The 22,786-nt window shown below is 36.2% G+C and overlaps 1 protein-coding gene across 3 annotated transcripts in view; it reads left to right on the forward strand.

Moving 5' to 3' along the window:
• GRIK2 (glutamate ionotropic receptor kainate type subunit 2) overlaps window positions 1–21,867 on the forward strand; it is a 398,712-nt gene extending 376,845 nt beyond the window's left edge. For 2 of the 3 annotated variants that reach the window (XM_054061969.1, XM_054061970.1), the window contains 2 exons: window positions 10,192–10,369; window positions 16,846–16,995. In XM_054061969.1, coding sequence (XP_053917944.1) covers window positions 10,192–10,369; window positions 16,846–16,859 — 192 coding nt within the window. In that variant the 3' untranslated portion in view covers window positions 16,860–16,995. Of the gene's footprint in view, window positions 1–10,191; window positions 10,370–16,845 lie in introns of all 3 variants that reach the window. The other variant, XM_054061971.1, reaches the window with a different exon arrangement.
• Window positions 21,868–22,786: the final 919 nt, after the last annotated feature.

Here is a 22,786-nt window from a genome sequence, read left to right on the forward strand (position 1 = left end):
ATAAACTGTTGGATTTTACTAGATTCTTTTTCTTGCTTTCTTCTCTCCTTTTGAGGAGCTTGTGACCTATGGCAATTTCTTTATTTCTATTTAGTAATTTAATTTAATAAAAACAGTAGTAAATCCAACAGCTATATTTATATTGGTATTTTTCCAGATGCTACCAGAGATTTTTTTTGTAATTTGAATTATTTCTCAGAAAATTTACAATCTGTTTTCACTTTTTTGGGGGCAACCGTTTGGTATGAAAATATTCTGTTATAATCATGTTGTTAAAGATTTTTTTTTTTTTAATACACACAAAGGCAGTGTGAGGTCACAAGGTCCTAAACACAGTTTGAAAATGGCTACATTTTATAGAATTGTTAAAGAACCGTTTAGATCCTCTACTTGATGATACTACAGGCTGGTTCCTTTCTGTTAACATACTATTGGAATGTTATGTTTTTTAAATGAATTTGTGAGGAAAAAGATACCATTTACTTAAGTAAGCAGTGTTACGTCTCAATAATTTTTGTGTACTCCTAAGGTGGATTGCATATAGCAGTATAATTTGGTTTATCTTTCATGGATTTTTAACCAATACTCACTTAGGTGAACAAGACTATTTTGATAATAATCTTGTAACATGAGTTCAGTATTTGCAGGGTGTGAATGCATATCTTACGTATCAACAGAAACAAATTGTGTGAGAAAGCAAAGAGAAAGTTCTTAATTATGGACTCATTTGTCAAACCCGCATGTTTTTGTAGTTTTGTTTTTCCGGGCTTAGTGGTTTGGCTTTTTTTGTTTTCTTCTGTTTTATTTTTGTTTATTAATGGTGGATAGATATAGCAATGACTAGAAGTATCTCACCTTTTAAGAGTACTTGTACCAGAAAGGTCTCAGCACATCAACAAGTACTGAGGTACTTGAGAAAGTTAAGAGTGGATCTGAAGCAGTTAAAAGAGTCAGATGTCTCTCCTCTCTTTTGTCCTCACGGCCAATCTCTCTCCTTCCCTCACCTCCCCACTACACACATGTACCCTGATATCAGGAGACTGGAAAATTTTCAAGAGAACTTATGGAATGAAATTAACAGGAAAATGATGCCAGATCCTTACACATGGCCTACCCCAGCATGCCGTCACCCACCCTTCTCCCAGCACCCAGAGATTTTCAGTGAACTTCTTCTTCCATCCTCTGCAAATATATCAGCTCCTCTTTGCCTAGGAGAGGGAGTAGCAGCAGCCAAACGGTAGATAACCAATCCTGTCATCTGTGCCCAGGTTCTACATCTCCTCTACTGCAATGAGTAAACCATGCAAATAATGCTGCCTTGGTTACACCATAGGGAGAGAGGAGACATTTTTTGTAACATTTCATCCCTTTAGAACTGAAATATCATTATGACATTTCTACAATTCTTGTCAACATTTGAATCATAGAATCGTTTGGTTGGAAAAGTCCTTTGATATAGTCAAGTCCAAATGTACCTGTCTGCTACTAAATCACATCCCTGAGCACCCTGTCTACCAGTCTTTCAACCCTTTGGGGATGGTGACCCAACCAACCTCCCTAGGTAGCTTGTACCTGATAACCTTTTCAGTGAAGAAATTTTTCCTGGTATCTAATCTGAACTTCCTGTGGTGCAACTTGAGGCCCTTTTCTCTCATTCTACTACTTGCTGCTTGGGAGAAGAGACCAACATCCACCTTGCTACAACCCCTTTTCACATAGTTGTAGCAAGCAATAAAGTCTCCCCTCAGCCTCTTCTCCAGATTAAACAGCCCCAGTCCCCTCAGCCACTCCCCATAAGACTGGCTCTATCTAGTCCTTTCACCAGCTTTGTTTTCCTCTGAACACACACTCTGGCACCTCTTATAGTGAGGGGCCCAAAACTGAACACAGTATTTGAGGTGAGGTCTCACCAATGCGGAGTACAGGGTCACAGTCCCTTTCTTGACCCTGCTGGCCACACTGTTTCTCATATAAGCCAGAGTGCCATTGGCCTTCTTGGCCACCTGAGCATGCTGCTGACATATTCAACCAGTTACCAACCAAGTCCCTTCTCTGCCAGGCAGCTTTCTAGCCACTCGTCCCCAAGTCTGTAGAGCTGCATGGAATTGTTTTGTCTCAAGTGCAGGACATTGTTGAACCTCATACAGTTAGTTGCAGCCCATTGATCCAGCCTGTCCAGATCCCTCTGTAGATCCTCCCTATCCTCAAGCAGATCAACACTTCCTCACAGCTTAGTGTCATCCGTGAACTTACTAAGGGTACACTCAATCCCTTCATCCAGATCATTGATAAAGATATTGAATAGAACTGGACCCAACACTGAGTCCTGGAGACAAGGAAGATCAAAGGTCATTTTAACAACCAAGGAAGCAAAAGATATCATGTAACTTCACCTGCTAAATATATGGAGTATCCTGGGGTATAAATAGGCATGTGTGTTTTCTTTTTAATTTATAAAAAACATAGAGTTGCACTTCCAGTGCGGAGGCAATGCAGGTTTAATGTGTATAATCTGGATATATTTTTTTTAAGCGTTTTTTATTTCACCTGCTCCTGGAGTGCACATGTAAACAGAGACATTAGCTAATATGAATTTAATTGGAGGAGTCAAATCTTGCAAGGAACTGAGCTCAGAAAAGCAGTGAAAGTGTGTTATTTGCTGAAATACTCTTGCATCTTTTATCCAAAGTGGCTTAGAATGTCCATGCTCCTGATGTGTTCAGAAATCCAAAGGAAATGTGTGATTTTATCTGTAGTTTTTCTGGGAGACAGATGTCGACAAGTAGAATACCACACAGGAATTCATGCCACCACAATACTTTCAGATGCTGAGAAATTCCTCTTTTACTGACACCTTTCAAAAGCAAAAATAATCCCATGTGTTATCACAGTTAAACTGGCAGTTGCTGAGACTTGATATGACTAGTTTGAAAAAAAATAAGAAAAACAAGTGTCCTAATTTCCTAAGAATTTCCTAGAATATCCAGAGCTGATGGATGTAAAAAGAACAATATATGGATTCAATTCTACTGTCATTTATAGCCATTCAAAACTCCTGGGGCCATAAGCAGGTCAGAACTAAGTGTGCTCGTGAAAAAATAACAGATATACATTTCAATAATTTTGAACTTTTAAGTACTTAAAAAAAATGTGAAATTAGACACGTCATTAGTCAGTGTACTTCAGCTGTTTGTTTCGCTATGGGAGATCTGGTTATAGGCTTCCTACACTACAAAATACCAGATTAAAACTTAAAGCGTACTGGTACAATAACACCAACAAAATATTTCTGGAGTTACACAATCAAGTCATAACCTAAACATCAGTTAAATTAGCCTCTCTAAAATAGTTATGTATTTGTAATTGACCACAAATTCAAGTAAAACAATAGATAAATTGATACAGTTTTATATTTTTACATACATCTCCCAAAGAAGAATAAAACAATTGAACTTTCCATGGTAAATAATTCACTGCTCATCTACACAGTTGAGTTTAGAAAGATCAGCCTGGGTAGTTTATCATACAAGGTACAATGAACTAGCTGTTAGCAGGACTAAATCCAAACCAGAAAATAGTAGCTGTGAATGTACTTGTGTGTTACATACAAAATAGTGGTCTATTTACAATTGCAGATCTCATTGAACAGGAAGTTTGAATGCTGAATTGTTACCTGTATATGAGACTAACTATGTCTTTGAAGATGGCGTTGAGTTTTGCCCAGAATAGATTGTTTAAAAATATTTCAGACATGGATATTTCTGCAAAATATACAAAACATGTTTTGGTTTTGGTAATGTAGAGATGAGAGGAACAGAAGGGGTAGGGGGAGGTGGCAGGCTGGAGGCTATCCTAACTGCATTCCTGCAGAGTAACCACAAGATGATGCCACCTTATTTCTCAGAGCAAAATTTAATTGTTACTTTTTCAGAGAATTTATGTTACAATGCTCACCTATTTTTTAATTGCAGCCTTTCTATAAAATACTAAAGGCCTCTATTCTTTCTTATTGTTTATAATACAAACATCTAATTCCATCATCTGCTTGGAAGCATGTTATGAAGCAGACCTTTTTTATCTAGTCAATCTTGACAATGAATGCTCAGTCATTTGCATTTTATAATTGCTTTTACTGGTGAATGACCTGCTTCCTGTTTTTAATAGGCACTCAGAGGGCAGTGAATAAGCAATGTTAGAAACAGAAGCCATTTAAAACAATTACTCTATCCTATCATTTTTTTGGAGATACTTCAATGTGTTATGGGTTTATGTCCATTTGTACATTTAGTTTTGTATAGCTCATATTATTATCATAAGGGCCAAGGAAAACTTTGACCTTGGAGACCATTAATATTTAACACAATATATTGATGATTCTCAGTTTGAGTACTTATTGACCTTTCCTTCTTTTTTATTTTTTATAAAAATCTTCTCTGAGGTTATTTCCATTTTGACAGCACCTTCACACAGCAATTACATATTGCCATAAATATCAGCTATGCAGTAGAAACTATGTGCGTATTGCTGAAATCTTTAGGATGAAATTGCTGAAGACAGTGTCAAGAGTACGTAGAACACTGCTTGTTATCACTTTTGCAAATGGTTGTCCTTATACCTGGTTATGGTTTCTTTGGAGAGGGTGGTGTTGGTTTGAGAAGTTGTCTTGAAAACCGGATTTATTAGTGTAGCGGAAACCACCGCTTCCCAAGATACAAGGAGGGACCAAGGCCCTGAAAAAGCTGTTGTGCTGTAATTGTATAGAGTAGATACCACATCCTGATTGTACTTCTTTCAAATACAGTTTAACTGTTTACATGGATATAGTGTAAAATTTAACACAGGTTTATTTATCATAGAATCAAAGAATGGTAAGGGTAAGAAGGGACCTCTGAAGATCATCTAGTCCAACACTCCTGCTAAAGCAGGTTCACCTGCAGCAGGTTGCACAGGAAAGTAACCCAGTGGGTTTTGAATATCTCCAGAGAAAGAGACACAACCTCCCAGGCCAGCCTGTTCCTATGTTCCATTGCCCTTGCAGTAAAGAAGTCTTTCCTCATGTTGAGGTTGAACTTCCTGTGTTCCAGTTTATATCTGTTACCCCTTGTCCTCCCATTGGGCACCACTGAGAAGAGATTGGCCCCATCCCCTTGACACCTGCCCCTTAGATATTTATGATAATTGATGAATTCTCCTCTCTTTTCTGGGCTAAACAGACTGAACTCACTCAGCCTCTCCTCATGGAAGAAGTGCTCCTGTCTCTTGATAATCTTTGTGGTCCTCTGCTGGACTTTCTCCAGTAGTTTCTTGTCTTTCTTGAACTGAGAAGCCCAGTTCTGGACACAATACTCCAGATACTGCCTCACCAGAGCCGAGTAGAGGGGAATGGTCACCTCCCTTGACCTGCTTGTTAGGCTCATTAGCCTTCTTATCCATGAGGGCACATTACTGACTGCTGGCCAACTTGTCATCTAACAGGACATCAAGGTTCTTCTCCGCAGAGCTGCTTTCCAGCCAGTCAACTCCTAACCTGTATGGGTGCAGAGGGTATTCCTCCTGAGTTGAAGAATCTTAAACTTGCCCTTGTGGAACTTCATTAAGTTCCGCTATGTCCTGCTTTCCAGTCTGTCCAGGTCTCACTGAATGACAGCACAGCCTTCCAATGTATCAAAAACTCCTCCCAGTTTTGTACTATCATCAAACTTGCTGACGATACACTCTGTCGCCTCATTGAGGTCATTGATGAATATGTAGAACAGGACTGGATCTAGTGCCAGTCCCTGGGGAACACTGCCAGCAACAGGCTTCCAACTAGATTCTACACCGCCGATGACAATCCTCTGAGCTCTGCCACCCAGCCAGTTCTCAATCCATCTCACTGCCGACTCACCTAACCCACACTTCCTAATCTTGCCTATGAGGATATTGCGGGAAACAGTGCCAAAAGCCTTCCTAACATCAAGGTTAGCAACAACATCCACTGCTCTCCCCTCATCTACCTAGCTAGACATGCCATCATAGGCGGCTATTAGATTGGTCAGGCATTATTTTGCCTTGGTGATCCCATGCTGACCACTCTTGATAACCTTCTTTACTTCCAGATGCTTGGCAATGACTTCCAGGGCAAGGTGTTCCATCACCTTTCTGGGAATGGAGGTGAAGCTGAATGGCCTGTGGTTTCCCAAGTCCTCTGCCTTGCTCTTTCTGAAGACTGGAGTTTTATTAGCTTTTCTTCAGTCTTCAGGTACATGTCCTGCTCTCCAATGGGTTTCAATGATGAAGGAGAGCAGTTTAGCAATAACATATGCCAGCTCCCTCAGCGCTCATGGATGCATCCCATTGGAGCCCATAGATTTGTGGATGTCCAGTTTCCCTAGACGATCTTTAACTTGATCCTCCTCAAGCAAAGGACAGTCATCCTTTCTCCAGACTTTCTTTTCCCTCCTGGGTCTTGGATTCCTGATGGCTGGCCTTAGGAGTGAAGACTGAAGCAGAGAAGTCATTGAGCAACTCCACCTTCTCTGCATCCTCTGCCATGAGGATGAGCACTCATCTAATTCAGCAGTGGGTCCACATTTTCCGTAGTCTTCCTTTTACTGCTGATGTACTTGAAGAAGCCCTTTCTGTTGTCTTTGATGTCCTTTGCCAGATTTAGTTCCAAGTGGGCCTTAACCTTTCTTTTTGCATCCCTACATAGTCTGACAATATTCCTGTGTTCTTTCCAAATGGCCAGTCCCTTTTTCCGCCCTATGTAAACTTCTCTCTTCCAGATGAATTTTTCTAGAAGCTCCTTACTCATCCATGCAGGCTTTCTGCCTCCCGTGCTCAATTTCTTACTCCTAGGGATGCACTAATCTTAACCTATAGGAAGAAGTGCTTGAAGATTTCCCAGCTTTCTTGGACTCCTCTACCATCTAGAACTCTATTGCACAGGATTCCTCCAAGTAAGTCTTTGAACAGGCTAAAGCTAGCTCTCCAGCACTCCAGTTTTTAATCCTGCTCATCGCCTTGTTTTTCACATGCAGGATCCTTAGCTCCACCATTTTGTGGTCTCTGTAACCAAGGCTGTCCACAACTTTCACACCATGAAGTAGACCTTCTTTGTTTTTTGGACCTGTACAAGGTCCAGCAGCACTTCTCTCCTTGTCTGGTCACCCACCACCAGTGTCAAGAGGGACCTTGTGTCAAGGTCCTTCTACAATCAGTTTGCACCACAATAAATTTAATTCATTATGTCTTAGAAAGCTTCTTTTCAGAATTGACTTGAGTAAAATGCATGCATATATCTTCCCCCTAAATGGAATTGTCTTAGAAAAAGAGTTTAATCAGTACTGAAATATTGTGGATGCCTATTTATCAGCAGGATATATAGAAAGTCAGTATTTCCTTCTTTGTTTTAAGCGTAATTACTGAACGACAGTGTATAATGAAATTACCACAAAAATTTCATAAGAGAAATGAAAAGATTTTTAGGATTCTTCTTACTTTACCAGGATAATGTATGGTTTGGTTTCTTTTACCCATTTTAATAAATTAGTTTTCATTAAAATATTTTTCATTATTTTCTCAAAAAACTCAGTTGTGAAGGTGTTATTGGAGTTCAGAGCATATTCCTGATAATTCAATATAAAAAAGCTTTTGATATTTGGAACAGTAATTCATAATACTTTTGGAACAATCCCAAAGTAAATCCCAGCCTAGTGATTTTCTTTTGTTTTCCAGGGGGAGACTAGTTCAAAAGATTTTAGAGTTGAAAAGCCTCTTCCTCAGGCTACAATAAACAAAATAATGTGGGAATTCTTGGTAAATCAAAGTAAAAGCTTAGGGATTTATATCCCAAGTAAGTTTTACACAAAGTACTGTGATGTATTCTGTATTGTACTGTCACATTTTGTAATGGAGTAACCTCAGAATTTTTTATGTTGGCTGGGAAAAGCAGTTGCAGCTCTGACAGCTCATAAAAGGAAATGTTTTCACAACTTTAGCACATTGCATTCTGCGGATATGCTATTGGAAAACTGGGAAATTCCATCATCTTGTACTCCCTTGAGCACTGTATGTAGATGAATAGACTTGTATGGATAATTTGTGTGTGTATAAGTGCTCAGACTACTTGAAGTTGAGGTACTATTTATAATTAAATGGCCTCTTGGAAGCTACAAAAGAATATATCTGCGGGTATTTTCTAATGCAAGGAACTTTTACAAAAAACAACAAAACAAAACAAAAAAAGGCAAAAAATAGATATGAAAAGGCAAAAATAGTAAATGTGGAAAAAAGCAATTTGACTGACTGTGGCATTTTAAAAGTCATTTTCAAACAATAAAATATTTAAACCAAGATCTCTATTTTGAGTTTTTGATTGCAGCTCAACCATTATGTATTTGGTAATGGAACTTGTTTCTGAGGTATTTTTAGTTTCTTAACTTGCATCATTTAAGAAACAAAGAACAAAGATTAGAAATGTAAGTAAAGCTGACCGTTGCACAAGTACAAGTGTAAGACTATGATTTCAGGAGGTTCAGTATTACTCTGTAGATAGTCACACAAAGATCAGGGCTTAAATTACAGGTCTGAGTTATGGAATATTTTATGTTAGACAGGTATTTAATGTTGCATAAAATTTTTTTTGAAACCCCTGCATGTTGTTTATTTCATAGAAAGTAGCATAAGTAAAAAGAAGAAACATTCACATTATATAATTATTGGTTCCTCCGAAAAAAATATGTTCTTCATTCTCAAGGAAAAAAATATCAGATTATAGAACCTACCTTTCCAATAATTTTTCATTGACTTCCTCTAAATATTATTTTAACATGTAATGTGTACAAATATTTTAATATATATATGTTAATCTTTGCATTTCAAATTAATTAGCTATATTATAGCTAAACGTGGTACTAAATACAGTTCAGTTCATCTGGTTTAGATTACTTTGACTTTTCTATAAGCCAGCAGAGTAACAACAAGAACTTCCAGCTGCATCTTAGATTGAGAAAATACCCTAAACTGTGGATGAAACCATGTAATTATAGAAAAATGGATGCTAACCATTTTGATATTAAGTAGTGGAGTATGACTAACAGTTAGTGTTTCCAAAACAGTAGCAAATGTGGGAATTAAATTAATATTAATACTTTCTTTCTGTTCAATATGTTTTGAGGACATGCCAGATTTTATGTTAAGTTTGTATTATCACACTGAACTATATAACTAATATAAATTATTACAGTGAAAAATGTACAGTGGGCTTTAACTCAGCAAACTTTAAAAAAAAAAAAAGCTAACTACACCTAAACTCAGGTGAGAGAGGTTGTATTTATTTTCTAAAATGAACTATTTATTTTCAAATTAAAACCCATACTGTATTTTAGTCTGGATATTTTCATATTCCAAAGGATTATTTACATATTATCACCACTTACTTTCACCGTGCCTGAAGATCAACAAACACGGCCTTCTCTTGGACAAACAGAGAATGAATTTACATACAGGATCTAAAAATATTTAACAGGTGAAGGTACTTTCACATGCAGTGGGTGAGCATTCAAGATCTCAGATTGCTGATTTCACTACAACCAGGATCATCCCTCCTGAAAAGCAGACAAATACCATTAAACCATTAAAATGCTGCATTGGCTGTCACTCTAAATCAGATAGCCAGTACTAATATTCTGTTATTTATTTGATCATCATCAGCTACATGGCTGAGAGTACTATGAGTTACTATCAGCACTTATGAAACACCTGGCAGTCATTTGTAGCCATTGTCCAGGGACGCTGGACTGCAGTAATATGTTCTGGAAGAATATCTGAACTACTGTGGCAAGCTTTACACCAGTAGAAATAACTGCCGGTAGTTGAAACACAAGTGACAAATAGTTGTTATCACCATTGATTCAATTTCAATACCCATAACAAAACTTAGGAACCTGGAGAAATCTGAGACTATATGCCTCTTTCACAAGAGGTGGAAGTGAATAATAAAGGTAGATAACATCTTCTGGATGCTTCCCTTTACTTGTCCCACACAGCACTTATCTGCCTCGGATTAAGCTGCCCTCATACCCCTACTTCAGCCAGGTACTGGAAGTGCAAAATATCTGCACCATCCTGGTCTGTCAAAAGAGTAGGACTGTGTATCATCTGAGTGCTGATGACACCACAGCCCAAATTATTTCATTATCTCCTCAGTGGCCTAATACACATGTTGAAAGGAGAGATGACAGGATGAAACCTTGTGGAATCCTACATGAAAAAGAGCCCACGGGGCTGATGAGCAATTGTCCTTTGCCATCCTCTGGGATTTCTCTGAAAGGAAAGAGTGGAACCACACAAGTGCAATCCCAGCTGCCCCAGCCTAGGTCCACAGGTGAGTCAGAAAAATATAATGGTCAGTGCAATGGACAGAAAGGCTGCTGGCAATGCTAAATAAAAAAAAAAAAACTACCTTTGAAAAAGCTTTCTGCACTGTTAGGAGTTCCCCATCAGCAACAGTGTAGCTGTCAGGTTGCACTCAAACTGGAAATCAGGTAAAATAATTTCAGAAGACTTTAAACGGACTCAGAGTTGCTTTACCAGAAGTCTCTGTCATCCACTAAAGTGCATTTTGTTTTGGCAGGAAATTAACTTTAGAATGAGAGTGGCTGAATTTTTTTTTTGGACCCAAATTGATAATTTATTTAAGGCAAGCTGGAATCTTTATTTCGCTCTGAGAGACACTGACAATGTGTGCCAGAAGTGGTCTGCAGTCAGGTCCTCTATGTCATCTAAGATCATCACATAACTCTAAAACTTGGCGAGAACTTCAGCCTGCAGAATATTATTTCAGTATTGCTTTGTTACAGGAAGGGTTGGTCCCATCAGATTCTTGTCGATCCCCTACACAAAATACCTACAAAAGTCTTTGAAACAGTCAGCATTCAATTCAATTACAAGGTGAAACATCTCATGTTTCACCAAGCTATCTGGAACCATTCTACTTGTCTTGACCTTGTCAATATAATGGTGGAAGAAAAGCTTAATTTATAGAATTAAAGTTTGCATTTTGTTTGATACTATTGTCTTTGTTTGAGTAAGTGAAGAAATCTCCCATACATTTTGGCCTGAAAACAACTTCCTAAAATGGCTATTCTTTCTACTTATACCAAAAAAACCAATAACTGCTAAATATGAAATTGAGAATATATTGGTGATGTGTTCAGCTAATGGATGTGAACTTAGTCTTCAGTGTAGTTGTGCTTTATACATGCTGTGGAGTGAAAATTCGCTACATCAGAAAAGCCTCTGGCAAAATATTTTTAATGTAATCATATTATGTATATATACATATATATATGTCAGTACATATATATGTGTACAACCTTTGGGCAACAATCATGTCTAAGACTAGGTATTTAACTAAGCAGTCTAAAACCTGATAATTACAAGTACACTCTATCTTCTTTTGAAATGGTAATGCCTCAAATGCAATGAAATATGATTTCTCTTTTCTGAGGTTATTTTCACTCCATTCATTGTTTATCTCTGATTCTAAGACAACATTTGCTAGGACTCATGTTTCTGTTAAGAGGGTTTAAGATTGACAGGTTTTCCATATACACATTCAAAATCCCTGGAGGAGTAGCATATGGAAGCAGAAACTGATTAGAAGGGATAGTCAGGGCAGGGCTGTGCATTCTTTCTTAGCTAGCTACAAGGACATGAAAAGCAGTTTGATTGATGTATCCTATTAGATGCTAGAATGCTGAGCCATAACATAACAAGCTGATGCAGCATTACTGCTCTTACTGTTTTAAGAAAAATAAACAAAGCTTCAATTAATATTTGACACAAGACTGGAAGTAGCAAAATTCTGAGTAAATATTATAAGTTTTTTATTGCATATTGGCAGCCAACCTTACATTACCTGCATCAAAGATGGAAAAGATATAAAACAGCAAACTACTGGAAATTGTAAGATTTCAAAGATGTCGAACATTTTTCACTTAAATAAGATTGTTGAGAGAGGTGCAGGCACACCATTCCTCTCTTCCTGATGCTCTTTTTAGGCTATTAAAGAAATAGCTGTGGTTATAGTCTCGTAATTCTGTATCTAAAAAATGCTAATATGTCTTCTAGAAAGGTCTTGTAGAACTTTCTACATTCCTATAGAGAAATATAATGAAAACAGTCAAAATATTGTTTAGCTTTCATGTTAATATGTACATGCAAAGACAAGTTTGGGGTTTTTTTTCCTCCTCAGGCAGTAAAGCCATGCAAAAGCTGTCTAAATAGATTGTAAACACTGGTAATATTTTGCAAAATTATTATCTTGATTCTACATGACTTGTGATCTCTCGTCTGTGGCAAAGAATGTAAGAGGTATTAGTTACTTCGGTCTCCTCAAGATGTGCTTTTTCAAAATTACTATGTTAAAAGGCAAAGAAATACACTTCTGATTAAAATATTCTATTGTATACAAGGAATCCCCATTGAGAATTGCAGCTCTTTTTTCTAATCTTTTTATCGATGGTTTTCCTGCAACAAAACAGTTGCAGTTAACTGTACTATTGTTTAGAGAACCGTATGTCTTGCTTCAACTCTTCTACTTTTTGCTTATATATAAGATGACTTGGAGGCAGCATTTACTTTCTGGTAACATTTAAGAAGACAACTTACAGTTTTATAAGGGTTGGTGAAAAATGATGATCTCATAACATGCCTGCAGTGTGGAAGGTGAGTTGGGGGCAAAAGATTATTTTCTTTGATTTGAGCAGAGTCTTGTAATATACACTAAAAGTGCTCAATTTCATGATGGACAAGAGTTTTGAAATGTAGCCTATAAGTTCTGTAAACATTTCACTGTTTTTGCCTAGCAATCTGAATGGTTAACTGAATTAAGAATAGAGACATTGAAGTATGTTTCGTAAAATCATATCTGAAAATGTCATTTATCTGTAAGAAAAAGAAGTATTCAAGAGCAGCTTGGTTTATTCATGTCTAACTAACCTGAAGTTGTATCCTAACAGTGAAAGAACACAAAGTTTAACTGTATAGTAAATGGACAATGTACACAAATTGGAATTGAAATGAGAAAAGAAGATTTCTATTAAGAAAAAAGGTCAACTATAAAATAATCCTTTGTAAATCTTTTTTGAACATGGTTTTTTCTGTGTATGGGAAAACTATTGCTCGTATTTCTCATATAGAACCCAAAGAAGAATAAGATCCAGGTTACGAACTTTTACATACCCTTGAATTTGTCTTTTTTTAAAATACACAAATATTGCTGGGGGTGTGGGGAAAAAAAGAAATCTAATATTTCTCTTATTCAGTACTCAGTTACAAAAGCAATGGTATGGTCTGTAAGCTAATATTGTTTTCAGATATCTGTTATTTTAAAACAATGTGTGTGAAAAATTATACTGTTTTGTAAATGTTTGCAGATCTTTACAAAAGTTTTTTGTGGACTGAGGAATCTTAAAAAGGATTCACACTATTTTGGCACTCTCATTAGAGGTCTTGAGGAAAAAAAAGACAAGGGATAGCCTTGAAAGTGTTAAGTGCTGATACACCATTTTAAAATTTAGAAGTATTTTGTTCCTCAAGATGTTTCACTCAGTCTTTGATTGCAGAGGTGAAAGCCATGTAATAGCTGGAGGTGGTGTAATGTTGAGGGTTGCAGCATTTACTTCTTAATGGATTCCCCACAAAATTCTTGGGTTGTGTGCTAGGTTCCCCATACACTGAAAATGCCAAGATCTGCAAGCATTACCAATTCAGCCTGTAAGCCATTAGGGAATATTAGATTAAATCTTGCCCTTTCAAGAGGTTTCAGGGCAATTTCAGATTCATAATCATAACTGCAATTCTGTTATTAAGTAACAGCACTTTCTTGAAAAAAAGTGAAAGAGAATTGGATGTTTTCTTTCAAAGTACCACTGGATAAGGAAAAAGTACAGTTTCTTGCTTGCTACACAATGATAAGCAAAGATAACTTATGCATGAAGATATGACATATTACAGCTCAGACCATTAATTTAACAATGTTAGCCATCTCATTCACACGATGAAAGCCATAAATTCTGTCTTGGATGTCAATCCAATGCACCAGAACATTTTTAAAAGGGATTGTTAATGAGTGTCCATCGCAAAAGCCAGTCTACACAGCCAGTCAGAAATTATGAATTTTGTCTTGAACTTTGGCCTTTGCTGAAGGTCTAGTGCTTGACTCTCTACCAGAGAGATACACCCCTCTCTTCTATGGATTCACAACTTAAACTCTTCTTAGCTGTAGGTGGCTAACCCCTTTCTATCATACGTTGACTTGGTGTCAATCTTTTCTTTCAAACTCAGCAGGAGAAAATAATGTTTGACAGGAAGATTATCACAGCCAGAGTAAGCTTACCCTTTCCTTTCCACCTGCCTGTTCCCTTATTCATGCGATGCATTAGGGAAGACAGCATTTGTTTGGGAGTTGGAGGATTCAGGTTCAGTTCTAACCCACGTCTGTGACAACTCATGTTTGCACTCTTTTGCAAGTAAGAGATTTTTACAGAAAAATATTGACATTGTCACTAAACCAGGAATTACCACTCTTTCCTCTACCACTATGTGCTATAATTTTTAATCTACCTTATAGCCCACACTCTCGTTCTCTCTCTTTCTCTCACTCTGCTTTTGTTAACTGCTTCCATGCAAAGTGGAACAGGATCTGTAGGTGGTAACTACAAGTGGTTTTCCACTGAAATGATCTGGTTCTTGTAGGTTGCAACCATTTGCTGAGACACTGATGCTTAAATCTCGTCTGGCAGAGGATGCTATTGTAATGTTTGCCACATGACCTTCTTTAACAGCTGTCACTTTTTTTTGAGAAACTTCATTTGTTAAGTCCTTTCAGAGCATGTTTTGAAATCAATTGAAATTGATTACTTACTTATGGAGAAATAGTGTGAAACGTGATGGGATACAGGACTTATCCAATGTGTTTAGCAGAATTCCTATTGCCTATAGCCAAATGACAAACCTATAAATTTTAATGTGGAAAACTGAGTACCTTATTGCTCAAAGGGATTTCAGCACTGGAGGTTGGAAGACTGATGTAGGTTTTGATAGATAGTTTCAGTTTAGACTCCTCACCAGGTAGGGTGAGGTGTTTAATATTTTCTGGATCTCATGAGCAAACTCCAGGTTTGTATAATAATGGAGATATAACAGCTGCAAATAAAGCAGAATTCTTGGTTTGGGAGATAAATTAGACAATAAATTGACTCAAGATCTACTACTAATCACACAAAATCAAGAGATATCAAGAGATATTTACAGTAATTCCAGGTGCTCTGTGGGTTTTTTTTTTTTTTTGTTCTTTTTTATTTTTTTTCTTTTTTTTTTTTTTCAAGATCATCTTCTTGGGATTCATCTTCCCAATTAACTGGGAATTAATTATTCAGAAAACAAAATGTAAAGGGCTAGATTATACATCAAATTTGCTTTGGGTGAGAGCAATTGTCAAAGGCTTATCATAACATCTCAGGCGCTCAGATGTGTTATTTAGTTAATACATTTCTACATTAGCTGGAATACATTTAAGTATGTGATAAAAGAGGCTAATTCACAGACTGTAATACTGTGGCTCCTCTTCCTTACTTCCATATTTCTTCCATATTTGAGTTCTCACACTAGGGAGAAGCTAATTACTCAGCACACTACTAGCACTTGAGAATTCAGACAGACTGAAGGAATAAGGGAGATTTTTATCTTACTTTCCAAATTTCTTGCACTGTAAAATGGAAATAGGGCTTTGAGGATCTAGCCTTTGGTAAAAACATGTTAATAAACCTTTTCTGACACTACACTCTTCACAAAGATCAATGAAATGGAATATCTTTTGCAAATATATACTACAGAAGTGATAGTAGGCAGTGGAAGAAGTGGTTAGATAGAGTAGATATTAAAAATAATGGAGTAGATCACGGAATCATAGAATTATTCGAGTTGGAAAAGACCCTTAAGATCACTACATCTACATGTCTTTTAAATACCTCCAGGGGTAATGACTCAACCACTCCCCTGGTCTGCTCATTCTAATGCTTAACAACCCTGTTGGCGAAAAAATTTTCTCCTGATATGGAGTCTAAAACTCCCCTGGCACAACAGGAGGCCGTTTCCTGTTGTCCTATCACTTGTTACTAACACCCATCCCACTACAACCTCCTTTTAAGTTGTTGTAGGGAATGATAGTATTTCCCCTCAGCCTCCTTTTCTGCAAACTAAACAGCCTCAGTTCCCTCAGCTGTTCCTCATAAGACCTGTGCTCTAGACATTTCACTAGCTCCGTTGCCTGTCTCTCGACACACTCCTGCAGATATTCAAGTACTGGGTCTACATTTTAACAGTATTTAAATATTACTTTAGGTAAACTTGTTGTTTTGTTGAGGAACAGCTATTAAAATCATACAGAAATTAAATATATTATTTTGAAATATAGGCAAGGAGATTTTAATGAATACTTAATAAACATGTTACATTCAAATGCTATTCTGTAAGGCTAAACTATGTTAACAGAACATCTTTTTGAAATATTTTTAGGTATCGTATGCATCCATAGTCAGCAGCTGCCAGATAAATGATTGTAGAGACAAGGTGATTTTTTTCACTGAGCCATCACAGCTTGATAAGTCATTTTAATTATTATGTGATGCATATTTAAAAGACAGCGATTTGTTATGAGCTCCAGGCTGAGACAAAGCAAACTTACAGGACTAACAAGGCTGTGCTAATAAAGTGAATCTACTCCTAGAAATTGCAGCTAGATATTTCTTACAGCTTTTTTTTTTTTTCTTCTTTTTCCTTTATTTCCTTCTGTAGAGGTCCTTCTGTAGTGCCATGGTAGAGGAGCTAAGAATGTCTCTGAAGTGTCAGCGTCGACTAAAACACAAGCCACAGGCCCCTGTTATTGTGAAAACAGAAGAAGTTATCAACATGCACACATTTAACGACAGAAGGTTGCCAGGTAAAGAAACCATGGCGTAGAGCTGGGAAGCCAAATAGCACAAACTGTCGTCTTTTTTCCAAACAACCTTGCGAGAATGTTTCCTGTGGAAATATGCAACCTGTGCAAAATAAAATGAGTTACCTCATGCCGCTGTGTCTATGAACTAGAGACTCTGTGATCTCAGCAGTTGCAATGGCCAGACTCGAATCACAAGCATCATGGATCAATCAAGTTATGCAGGGTTACACTCTTCGTCATGGGTTTCCACCATTCTGAATGAATGAATGTTCCATGTGAGTTTTGTGGCTGGTTTCAAATGCAGTCTCAGTGAGAAATTACAGGTTCCTTTTGAAGTTCAACGGTTGCCAGGAGATGGAGAATAAATGTCCAAGATGATACTAACTATGGAAGGAGTCTAGTAAAAGTAATATCTCGGAACTGTAGTAGAACAAGAAACCATATGCTCTTCTGAACTTCCAAGCATAGAAGAGTTGGTAACTGCTGGTAGACTGAACCTACCATCTGGACAGGCCATATGAGCTTCCTGGATGGAAGAAATCTTAAAGCGAAGAAATGTGAATTCCATAAATAGAAGGATAAATATGAGGATGCTCAGCTGCTTTTTGGACTTTCTTTGTCACTGAACTGAGTAAATAAAAACAATAATAATAATAATATAAAAATAAAGCAGTAACTTAAATTTACCTGGGCTGGAACTCTGAGCTAAAAAAACCCAGAAATATCCATAATTTTGACCCAATTTTAAGATGAATGACAGTTCCCTTAGTGCAAAGAATGTATCTTACAATTTTTAGATATAAGCAATTACTTTTTTTCTTTAATTATGAAAAGGGGGTGGGGGGTGGGAAGCAGTGTATTTCACACATAGAGGGCTTGCATTTTAGCCTGAATGGGCTTTGAACCCCTTCTTCCTGCTACTAATTGAACTCAATGGAGCCTGTGTAATTCTCACTAATGTTGGAAGCGGGATGGGTCACCTAAAAGAAGTGAATGTGGAGAACTTTAAGGAGGACTGCATTTTTCAATACAGTCACAGTACTAAATGAACAAAATTCTTGAGCAGTTTTTTTTTTTTCAAAAAAAAAAATGTTCAGGTTTATTTGTGGAAATGCAAGATTTCTATGAAAATAGTTTTTGTATGGAAATTTTTGTAATACTTTTTATCAACAAAATAAGAACATATGTTTCTGTCAGGGGTGTGATGCCAAGCATGAATGGTAGTGCGTGTGCACCACCAACGTTTGGTGAAAACTATTTTTATCAAGAAAAAGGAATCTTAGAAGAGACATATTTTCAAGTTAGATAATATAAAAACTAGATGCACTACCACCACTGCTTACCATACTACACCCCTGGTTTCCACTAGGCTGATAACATGCTGTCATAAACAATTGTGTGTAAATGGTAAAAGACACAGACCTCTTGACCACATTGTGATAACAGTTAAAGTTCACTCAGTTTGCTGTTTGAATCAAATGCACAAAATTAAAAAAACACAAACATTAAAATTATGTCAGTTTTAGTTGTTTTGTTTTTGCTGTGTGATTTGAGCAACATCCGTAGAGTACTTTGTGTTAGTACTGGTACCTAACCTCAGCTTAGTGCCCTATCCTGCTGATTTTTGCCACTGAATCTGTGGCCATTGAATTTGCTGGGTATTTCTGAGAGAAACCAGTACCACACATTGTCATAAGTTTTTGCAGGATCTGGCTCTTAGCTTCTTCAAAGTTAATTTATATGTCCTGCCTGTGGTGAGTTCCTGGACATAACATTTCAAACTACTGCCCTACTTATACTGAATCTTGCACCTCCATCTACTGTAAATTTATTTGTATCTTGGCAAAACATGTATAGGATGGGTTATGTAGGAATGCTATGTCGACCAGAAAAGATTATGATTTTTTATGTAGAAAATAAATCATTTGACTAATCTAAAAAAAAAAAAAAAATTAAATTATCATAGTTCATCACTTATTGGTGAGTAACAAGATAATTTGTTTACTGGGGCTTACTTTAACCTTATCATTAACTTTGTAGCACAGGAATATAAAATTCATTATTCAAATTGTAGAATTCATATCATGCAATCTGGGGGAAAAGGGGAGGTTTGTGTCTACTCTCCAGTTCTTGTAAGTCTTCATAGAGACTGAGCTGGCCATTTCCATTGTGAATAGGGACTGAAAAACCAAACTTTCTTTTATTTGTGAGAATTTCAATCCTTTTTCTGTGATAACAAAGAACAGACTATCTTTGCTGGAAGTATATACAAGATAAAGACACCTTCAGCAAAGATTCTGGTAATAAGTATACTTACATAATGCATATTTAACTTTCAGTTAATTCTTTACAATACAAAGGGGAAGAAAGTAACTGTAATAAAACACAACGAAAAATCCTAATTATTATGGTTTTGAATGGGAAAAAATTGGCTATCACATTTGATTGATGATTTACAATAAAATTTGTAAAATCATGTAATAAAATGCTGTATTATATTCAAACAAACCTTTCATTTCTCCATTAAGGTTGTTGAAATAAGTAGGATTCCATTCTCACTGTGATACGCATGACTAATTTTCACTAAGATTTTTGTGATCCAAAGTAAATATGAATGCAGAGTACATCCCAAATATTTTATTGTATCAAAGTCTCCCAAGGAACAAAAATCTTAGCACCTAAGTAGTGTGGCTTAATTAAGATTTCAGTGAGAATTTCAGCCTTCCATTATTAAGAGAAATAAGCAAAGTACATGGATACCTGTGTTTAAGATCAAGACTAGAAATGCATGAGACCACAGATTCATAGTAGGATAATGCCTTTTTAAAAAAAAAATCATGCACTGATTCCTATCATCAGTAATTATTTTTGTATTTTTCACAGAGAATTAAGACATTTAAGGAGAAATTACTAATGAAGAGTTGAGGCCTAAAGCATTAGAAAATAATACTTGTTGGTTTGTACTCCAAAATACTCAATGGTTCATTTTCCCTTCTCTGTTGTGAAGGAAATCCTCAGTCCTGAAGGAAATTTCCTCATTTTGAAAGGTCTCAGAATGACTAGTCCCAAAATCCCAAATTATCATGTAGTATAGACTTCTATAGTACCATTAAAATCAATGGAGCTACACCAGCTAAAATCAAGTGAGTATCTGGCCCATGAAGATTCCAAATCGGTACATAACAGCTTTATGTGGTTTCATGTAGTAGCTCGATTACTCTGTTTATTTTCCAGGACAGGATGATGGGCACTTCTCTGACTGACCTTGAATATTACTCTAAGAAAACTTTTAAAGCAGTTATAATTCAGTGATGCTGTGTTACCTGGTGGATGACAATTGGAATTAAAAACCAAACAGGATGGTTCCATTTTATTTTTTTTAAGGATTCTCAAGACACATAGTTTAACTCCTCAGGATTCCTTCGCATGGCTATATAGTGATAGATAACTATGTGAATATTACAGAATAAATGACAAAAAAATAGCTTTTTGATAAATGTCATTTGTGAAGGACTGATAGTGAAAATTCTGAGCCAAATAGTTGGATGAAATTAGAAGATATGTGGTGCTTTACAGTAAGTGAGGATTTGGATGATTATAAACATCAGGAGGCCATTTCATAGTGTTCTCCTATTACACGAACACAAATACAAACATATCCAGGGAGTATCCAGCAGGTTTTTTCATGAGAAAAGCTTTCTGAAGTTTCTATCTCAATTTTCAGTTGAAGAATTTAGTACAGGTTTGAAAGAACATTTTCTTTCATATTTATATTATTTGAGGCTCCATGCAATAATCCTTGCTGGTTTCATCCATAGAGTCTTCCAAAAAACCAAAATAACACTGTTTAGCCCTACTACTCTAACTACTTAATATTTTAGAATGAAAAAGACATAATTTACAAAGAAAATAACCCACAAAAATCCAAAGACTCAAACAAAAGTAGGAGAAATGCCTTGATACTTTACAAAATCAGAATGTTTACAGGGAAAAGGGCATGAACAGAGATAACAGCATACAAAAAGGTAAACGATAATCCTATAAGATAATTTTTGCATTATTATTATATTAAGGATATTAGAAACATTTTTGAAGTATTTTAGATACAACTTCACTTAGTCTCCAACTACATCAACACAAAGTAAAGTGATTGAAATGCTGACTACGTGGGAAGCAGTATCAAAACTCCTAATTCAGAGGAATCAAGATTTTGCCCAATACATCCCCAATATTCACTAATACAATACGAAAGGTAAAATAAGATGCAAACCTGTGTTTAGGTGTACAGAAGCAATTGTTCTCTTTATCATATTTTTCAAACGTGTAGGAAAAGAGTCACTGAGTTTGACTTACCTGATATCCATCCAACTTCAAACATGTTGGTGTCCTGTTCCCTTCCAATCTTGCTCCCGCCTTCTTACAAGGACCTCTGACATTTTTAAATTTTTTTCAAATCTTTTTCTTCTGACTTTCCTATAAAATGTAGTTCTAATTAAAAATAAAGTTACTCACACACTTCATCTTCCCAGTTTATATCCAACAAGATAAACACTTTAGCTTTTTATGTGACTGTAATCTAATTGTCCTTCTTTTCATTTACTTCCCCACTCTGTCCCCTGCCTGTGTTATATCCTCCTGTTGTTCTTGTTCTTGCCTAGACTGTAAGCTCTTAGGGGGCAGGGAATCTGTCTTTGATTTGTTCTATGTAGCACCATGAATTATGGAGCTATATAAAAAATAAAAAAAAGCAGATCATCTTAAATGATGTTTGAAGTGATAGTGATCTGATTGACTAGCAGTCTAGTAATACATTGTTTTAGCTCATTAACTGAAATCCTAATCGTTACAGTAAAGAATAATAATAAAAAAAAAATAAAACCAACCCAAGAGAGCTATCACACTGACCCATCTTACTGGAAATTTCCCTACATGGTTGGGGTATAGGAGTATAGAATATCATGTTCACACAGATTCTATAAAGGTTTTAAAATGAAATCAGCTCTGTTAAAAATAGAAAAGGAAGGTTAACACATTAAAAGAATGGTTATATGCAGAACAAGCTTTGTGGAAGAGAACTTTCAATTGGTTTAGCTTGGAAAAGCTATGATTATGGAATTTGTTGAGTTGAACACCAGGCACTGTGCCTTCGTTCACTGACCACTTAAGTCAACAAGATTCTCATTGTCAAAATCTATACAAGTCTTATTTTACTAATTATTTTATGGACGTAAAGAGAAATTTTCTATGAAAGATAATTCTAATTAAAACTAAAATAAATATTTCATCTTGTTCCTATCCAACAATGCTGTCTTTCTGTAACTGCTGGAATGACAGAATTGTGGGAATGTAAGAGAAATACTAGCTGTAAATAAGTTAAAGGAAATCATCAATGCATATAATCTTGAGGGCAAGCATATCAGCTTTGTCTTCTACTTTTTTTTTTTTCAAGGAATTCCACTCTGTAATGATGAACTTCATTTTTCTGAATGTTGAAGTATACACTTGAAGTTATGCATAGATACATCTTTCAGGAATTCTCAGAGCCAAGAGAATGCCTTTCTTTCCTTGTCATATAATGTATGTATAGTTTTTTCCAGCTACTTAGAAAATCTAGCATGAGTTAAAAATAATGAAAACATCTTAAGAGTCTCTTCTTTGCCATGACTGTAGGAGATTTGCTTTGAGGAAATAAGATACTTAGTTTTACTTTAAAGTTACTTGAAAAATTATATTAAAGTATTGAAGATTGGTAAAGGCTTGAGCTGTTGTTAAAGCTCTTTGGGTTATACCATCCAT

This window comes from Cuculus canorus, chromosome 3 (genome assembly GCF_017976375.1).
Source record: "Cuculus canorus isolate bCucCan1 chromosome 3, bCucCan1.pri, whole genome shotgun sequence".
In the NCBI taxonomy this organism is placed as follows: Eukaryota; Metazoa; Chordata; class Aves; order Cuculiformes; family Cuculidae; genus Cuculus; species Cuculus canorus.